The sequence below is a fragment of the Glycine soja genome, chromosome 7 (genome assembly GCF_004193775.1).
Source record: "Glycine soja cultivar W05 chromosome 7, ASM419377v2, whole genome shotgun sequence".
Taxonomy (NCBI): domain Eukaryota; kingdom Viridiplantae; phylum Streptophyta; class Magnoliopsida; order Fabales; family Fabaceae; genus Glycine; species Glycine soja.
The window spans coordinates 11,595,658-11,603,424 of record NC_041008.1 but is presented as its reverse complement, the minus strand read 5'-3'; the positions used below and the strand labels follow the sequence as shown (position 1 = coordinate 11,603,424).

Sequence of the window (7,767 nt, the reverse complement as noted above, 5' to 3'; positions counted from 1 at the left end):
ATTTTAAAGACAACTATTTTACCCTTCTTTAACATATGAAAATATGACGTGGCATCTTCAATGTATCAGCATCAACGCCTTCTACTTCTACTGTAAAATTAATTGAATAACCTAACATAACAACTGTCACACTCATAAATTAAATACAGTGGCATGAAGTCTTCGTGAGTTGGCCAACAAAATAAAAGCAGAGAAATTGAGTAAGGTGGCAGCTATTAAAGATAAACCAGAAACACTGCACACTGCATTATCTCCCGACGAACAGGTTCATTCTCATCTTGTTTTTCTTTTTTCATTTTATCTATTTTGGTGTTATAAATCATAGTAATGTCTGCTATTTCTTGCTCTTTAGTGATTTATTGCTTGTTCTGTATTTGCAACTTCTCTAAGCTACATAATTGATTAGCTATTTGATGGGACATACTAGCCACTCCTCGTGTCTTTAGTTCTAAAATGCTTTCTTTTTCATACTATATCTAGTGTCTTTCTTTAGTTCTAAACTGCTTTCTTTTTCATATTATATATCTTTCTTAGATAGTTATTAAGTTCTAGGCCATTTGGGGAACTGATGAAACTTGTTTTCGGAATGGTTGGCAACCGATTTCCTTTCAGATACACGTTTGTACTTTGTAGAGTGAAGGTGTGAAAAACTGAAACAGCGATCATATTTCATCACTCACTTATTTTAAATACCCCATCAATAATTTTTATTTTTTATCTTTCTATCATTTTATTTTTGTCACATCATATCAATTATCATATCTATATTTTTTCTTTTTTTTGGCTCTCTCTTTTTAGGTGTCAAAAAATCTTTTTCCAAGCTGAAAATGTTGCAGAGTAAAGGATACTCGGCTTTGTGATTTATAGCTAGAACTAGAAGAAGAAAAAATATATTTGGATACTCCAAATGCTATTTAACACAGTGAGAAAAAGATAAAAGAAAAAAATATAATTAGTTATATGTTGTGATAAAAAAAGATAGATAAAAGGTCAGACTTAATAATAAGATATTAAAAATAATGAAGTGTTTAAGTATCATCATTACTACAATAATTAAACTGAACTGTTTCTTTTTAATAAAGCATTATTTTGCACAACACATTTTTCTTTCTATTTTCATGTGCTTTATAATATAAAAAAAAGCATAACAATTGGCTTCCTATGAAGAGGTGGCAAAACCATATATCTGGCTTGATGGGGCTGCTCCATGCAAGTCATGGGTTATAGTGAATTAAAAACAACCAAATTTGTTCCGGTTTAGACTTAGAAGAGCCTGATATAGGTCCACCCCATGGTGGAGTGGATTGGTATGGAAAAAGAAAGCTAATAGAGAAAAAATAAATAAAGTAGATAAAGAAAGTGATAGATGTATAGGTAAAATAATAAAAAGAGAGACATAAAGACAAGAATAAAGTAAAAATAACATATATGAAAAGAGAGAATAAATGTATAAATATAATTTGTCCACTTAAAAAATGAGGTTTAAAGTTGAGGAAAGCCTAATATTTTGGACCTTTCTCTGGTTTTTCAAACTTGTCTGGACTTAGATATGATCAAACCAAATTAAAAAGGTTTATATTTAATTTGAGTTTAGAATGAAAAACTCAAGTCTTCCCTTTTATCAAGTGAGTTTTTGCTAGCACGATTTATTTTGTCACATTTATTCTTGTGAGGCAGGTCTTGCAATAACTTGTTTCTTAATCAAATCTTTAATTTGAAAAAGCAAAAGCAAAGTGTTGTTGATGAATTTCACAGGTGCACAGAATTATGACTTGTTTGATTTTGGTTCCTGTATATTAAGGAAAATGATTTGAGAAACCCAAACTTTTGCACCAAAATAAGGTAGAAGCAATAATATATGTAAGTACAATAGATAATATAGATATAATAAATATTAAGGATAGGTATTCGAAATAATTGAGTGTTGTTGTATCACTACTCAAATAGTAACATTTTAAGTTGAAGTTGTGTTGCTAGAACAATGGCACATGCCAATGAGATGGTGAAACATGTCATCGACATTGGAGAACTACAAGAACTAAGGTTGTCTCAGCGTAGCATCTACAAGGTTCCTCACAATCTCCGAAAGGTAAAGGAAGAACCCTACACTCCTCAGTGCATCTCAATTGGCCCAATTCACTTCAACAAACAAGAATTCATGCCAATGCAAGAGCACAAACTGAGATACTTCCAGTTCTTCTGGAACCGTGTCTCAAATGAGCAAGCCATGATGAACTACAAAGACTACCTCAAGACGAAAGAACAAGAGATTCGACAATGCTATGCAGAGAAGTTCCCTGACATGGCCAATGAGAAATTCGTGGATATGATGCTGTTGGATGCTGTGTTCATCATGGAACTTTTCTTGAGAAACTGTCACAATAATTCGTTTGGAGAGAGTGATGATCTCATCTTGACACAATCCTGGCTCGGCAGGAACATCACTAGGGACTTGATCCTGTTGGAGAATCAAATACCCTTTTTTGTGCTGCAGAAGCTTTATGATAATGTTGTCCCTGATGAAAACAAGAAGAAAGAACACACTTGCTTTGTGCACCTTGCCATTGAGTACTTTGCATTCTATGACAACCAAACGTGTTCTTCTCATGAAAGTGATGAAACCAAGAAAGATAGGTTTGAGGAGCCAAAACACTTCACTGATCTGATAAGGTGTTTCTACCTTCCCGCCGAGCGCGAAAGCGGTTGTGCTCGCCATGTTCTAAGAACAGCAACAAAGTTGCACGAATCAGGAGTGTGCTTTGAGAAAGGTGATGTGAAGAGAAGGTTGCTAGACATAACCTTTGAGAAGACACCAATTCTGAGTTTGTTTCTTTGCTTTGGTTGCTTTCCATACTTGGACCATTTCAAGGCACGTTTTAGGATCCCCCAATTGAAGTTGGACCACACAACTGAATGTGTTTTCAGGAACCTCATTGCCTTTGAACAGTGTCACTATCCCGAGAAGCCTTACATTTGCAACTATGTTTCTTTGCTTGATTCTCTTATACACACTAAGCTTGATGTGGAGTTTCTGGTTGAGAAGGAAGTGATTGTGCATGAATTAGGGAGTGATAAGGAAGTGGCAACTCTTGTTAATGGTCTATGCAAACATGTTGTGACAAACTCAACGTCTTACTATGAAACAATAAATAAGCTCAACGAGCATTACGTGAGCAATTGGAACCACACTGTGGCTGCATTGAGGTTGGTGTACTTCAAAGACCTTTGGAGGGCAAGTTCCACTGTGGTGGGGATTGCTGTGCTCGTTTTCGCTGTGTTCCAATTCCTACGTCTAGTGGGTGTTGTCTTCTACTCTCCTAGAATGTCCAAAATGTAATTACTAAACTCAGTTTGGATTATTATGTTAAGAGTTTAATTTAACAATGAAGTGACTCATGTAAATTTAAATACTTACTTTAACTTTAAACAAACGATGTAGAAATTTAGTGTGGGAGTTATTTTAGAGATATTAAAATTGATACTTACTGGTCTTTTTTATTCGATGAGTTAGGACAGTTAGTAGGTATTTGACATGAGAAAAATATATATTTTTTCGCTTAAAATAATGTTACGTTCAGTTTTCATTCTGAACAAGTCTAAAACCATTAAAACTGCACTTTCTCACAAGTAAAGAAAGGCAAGAAAACAATACATATCTATATGTCATCATTGATATAAGTAAGAGAAGTTAGAGGAGGTATAAACATAAAAGGAATAGCAATGTCACCCAAAGGAAACTTCAAGAGATTCAAGTATGGATCCAGATAAGAGTTTTTCAAATTAATACGCTGACAATTGATATAAAAAAGGTTAGGGATATCATACTTCTTTATTAAAGATAGGTTTTCTAAGTTTTCTTGAACTTGTAACAGAGGTGTAAATGTTGGGCCCACAAGCGTCTGCATCCCTTTGCAATGTTATTATGGAAGATTTATAGACCAATTTAAAAATGACAAACCACACCGGTACCCCCTTCCCATTCTTGCATAGAACCAAGACCAAGAGAAAAAACATCAAATTATTAACACTAAAAAAGTAAATCATCACCATATAAACACTCAATTTTGTTTAATTCTTTTTCTATTTATTTTATCTATTTTGTATTCGAAAAAATATTGATAATGTTGTTATATGGAAGGACAAAGCAAAAACAAATTAACTGAAAAAGATATGGACATGCAAAAGATATAAGACTATTTTTTATAACTGTAAGCACACATATTACAAAGATTTCACTGATTTTTATACAGCCAAAGCATAACTGAACTTATTCATCTCCATAACAGAGAATAAGTGAACTTAAAATTAAAACATAACAGAAAACATTACTATAATATCAAGGCTCTATACCTATTGACACTTAATAATTTAGTAACCTTCATAGCTGAATAACTAAGGTGTATTTGCTAACAGATAAAATCAGAACCAGTGCGTTAGACAAAGTCCAAACTATTTTGTTGCTTAATATTATAAAGAGTGGAGACTGAGGATGTTCAGGGTCATATTTTTTATGCTTGCCCTTTTCTTAGTGAAGATCAAGAGTTCTTTACTTGCGTATCCTCTTTTTGCTTGTTTTGGTCATGAGATTGACACAATACACAACAGAACGCACATTGTTGTTTTATTCACCTCACCACTTTTTCTCGCTCACTTACTACTCACAACTCACTACTCTCACGAACGGAGACAACAGAAGAAGAGAGAGAAGGAGGGAATCCATGTTCACTCTACACTCTCTCGCAGTATAATTATTAGCTAGGAGCCACATCCACTCTTCAACACAAGAGACTCTCATCTGTTGGGATTTAATTCTAAATATAGGGATTCAATCAATCAGCCTAATTTTATTCTAACAGATAATTGTCAATCCTAACCACATGCTTTCTATTCATGTAGAGAGAAAGTACTGTACATAGATAAATAAAACCCCTTTGTGTTCCCATACTCAAAATCATACTGAAAACTATATGCGGAAGCGTATCTGGATTAGTCATAATGGAATGATGATGATGAAATGTTGATTAGAAAATTGGTTTTATGACCTTCCAATTGCAGAGAGCCCTTCTTTTCTTTCTCCAAATTTGATAATTATAATTTGGTCCCTCATCAAAGTATAATATAACCTGTATCTACACAATTATCCTTTCATGACATATATGCCCTTAGCCATACTTTTATATTGATTAGACCAATTTAATATTCTGGCTAATTATATAATGACCCTAACTCATTCAATTATGTGATATATATATATATATATATGTATAACCCAAAATTGCTAACAATCTCCCACTGGTCAATATATATATATATATATATATATATATATATATATATATCCTTACAATCCTTATGAATGTGTTAAACTTTATGAGCTCAAAATTTGTCATTACATGTCTTAAGCATATTCCAAAAATCTTGTCCATTGATTACATCCGCATGTAGAACCAAAGCAGTTTTCATTGTATCAATCACAACTAAACTCATCAATGATCACTAATGCTGACAGAATCAAATGACATAGACTCATCATGAAATGTGTAGCATGAAAATTACGTGAAGGTGGTCTATACACGTCTATTTTGAACTGGTCATACTTTACCTCAATGAGATCATTTAATAACTTTAATGTACAAAGTGTAATAACTAAATAATAAACCATATATATTTAACCAAATATATCCAAAAGTCAATGTATGCATACAAAATGCATACAAAAAAATCTAACAGAGAACATAAAATACATAAAAATGAGTAACTCCCACTAAACCAAAAATTTCTCGAACTGTAAAACACCCATGTGAGCAACATGCTCATGAAAGACCTTGGGTGGAAGTCCCTTAGTAAGAGGATCTGCTATCATGGAGTTTGTCCCTATGTGTTTTATGAAAATTTGTCCACTTTGTACCCTTTCCTTAACAACTAGGAACTTGATGTCAATATGCTTTGACTTGGTCGAGCTCCTATTGTTGTTAGAATACAATATAGCTGATTTGTTGTCACAATATAACTTAAGCGGTCTTTCAATTCCTTCCATAATTTGTAGCCCCGTGACAAAATTTCTCAGCCATATTCCATGATTTGATGCCTCAAAACATGCTACAAATTTTGCTGCCATGGTGGATGAAGTAGTAAGGGTTTGCTTGGCACTGCACCAAGAAACCGCACCGCCAGCTAACATGAAAATGTAACCTGAAGTGGATCTCAAACTGTCTAGGCATCCCGCAAAATCCGAATCAGAATACCCAGTGATCTCCAACAGATCTGACCTCTTGTATGTGAGCATATAATACTTTGTTCTCTTCAAATACCTCATAACCCTTTTGGCTGCTTTCCAATGATCCATTCCTGGATTGCTTACATATCTGCCTAATACCCCAACTATGTATGCTATATCCGGACGCGTACATACTTGGGCATACATCAAAATCCTTACAGTTGATGCATAGGGAATCTTCTGCATTTCCTGAATTTTCAAATTTCCTTTTGGGCACTGTTTGAGATTAAACTTGTCTCCCTTAGCAACTGGAGTATCCCCAAATTTACATTCCTGCATGCCAAACCTTTTAAGTACCTTTTTGATATAGCTCCTTTGTGATAATCATATAATACCTTGAGATCGATCTTAGTGTATCTAAATTCCTAGTACAAAGGAGGCATCACCAAGATCTTTCATTTCAAAGTTTATTGATAGAAATCTCTTGGTTTCGTGCAACATGCCTATATCATTAGTGGCAAGCAGTATGTCATCAACATATAAGACCAGGAAAATGTACTTGCTCCCACTGAATTTGTGATACACACAATCATCAACAAGATTTATCTCGAAACCAAATGAGAGAATTACTTGATGAAATTTGTGGTACCATTGATGAGATGCCTGTTTTAGCCCATAAATGGATTTTGTTAGTTTGCAAACCATATTCTTTGGGTGTCCTGACACAAAGTTTTCTGGTTGCACCATATAAATTGTCTCATAAATGTTGCCATTGAGAAACGTCGTCTTAACATTCATTTGATGAAGCTCCAAATCATAATGTGCAACAAGAGCCATGATTGTCCTAAAAGAGTCTTTCGATGAAACTGGAGAGAAAGTCTCTTTAAAGTCAATCCCTTCCTTTTAGGTATAGCCCTTCACCACAAGACGAGCCTTATACCTCTCCATATTACCATTGGAATCCTGCTTGGTCTTAAATATCCATTTGCAATCAATGTGTTTCACACCTTCTGGTAATGGGACAAGTTCCCAAACTTTGTTGTCTTGCATGGACTTATACTCCTCATTCATTGTTTCAATCCACTTTTCTGAGTTGGAATCTTGCATGGCTTGATGGAAGTTGACTGTGTCATCTTCCATCATACCATTATTTTCCTCATGTTCCTGAAGAAATACCACATAATCATCTTGAATAGCACTTCTCCTTTCTCTTGTAGATCTCCGCAAAGGTATTGGCTCATGAAGCATAGGTTCTTGAGGATCTTGAGTTTGTTCTTCATGAATGACCAAATTATCTTGAGTGGGGGAATTCAATAACAATATCTTGTAGAGATTCCGAATTTGCTTTATCAAAAGCAATTGTATGAATCGGTTCTAGAATTGTTACTGATTCTTCCTTTAAGACAAAGTCTCTAACCTTATTCTTCCCCCCAAACTCAATATTCTCAAAGAATGTAGCGGTTCCCGTCTAAAAAATTGTCTTTAATTTGGGATCATAAAATTTATAGCCCCTGGATCTTTCAGAATAACCAATAAAGTAGCTGCTCACT

At 34.3% G+C, this 7,767-nt stretch overlaps 1 protein-coding gene across 2 annotated transcripts; it reads left to right on the top strand.

Annotated features, from left to right (window-relative positions):
• The first annotated feature begins 200 nt into the window (after positions 1 to 200).
• LOC114418749 (UPF0481 protein At3g47200-like) lies at positions 201 to 3,388 on the top strand. 2 transcript variants are annotated; one of them, XM_028384240.1, is made up of 2 exons: positions 201 to 265; positions 1,966 to 3,388. In XM_028384240.1, exon 2 carries the CDS (start codon positions 1,982 to 1,984, stop codon positions 3,335 to 3,337), a length of 1,356 nt encoding a protein of 451 aa, XP_028240041.1. In that variant the 5' UTR covers positions 201 to 265; positions 1,966 to 1,981; the 3' UTR covers positions 3,338 to 3,388. The 2 variants fall into 2 exon arrangements, with proteins under 2 accessions (XP_028240041.1, XP_028240042.1); XM_028384241.1 differs by having other exon boundaries at positions 217 to 265; positions 1,978 to 3,388.
• The last annotated feature ends 4,379 nt before the right edge of the window (positions 3,389 to 7,767 follow it).

Coding starts and splice junctions, on each gene's coding strand:
- LOC114418749 (XM_028384240.1), top strand. CDS start 1,982: ATGGCACATGCCAATGAGATGGTGAAACATGTCATCGACATTGGAGAA.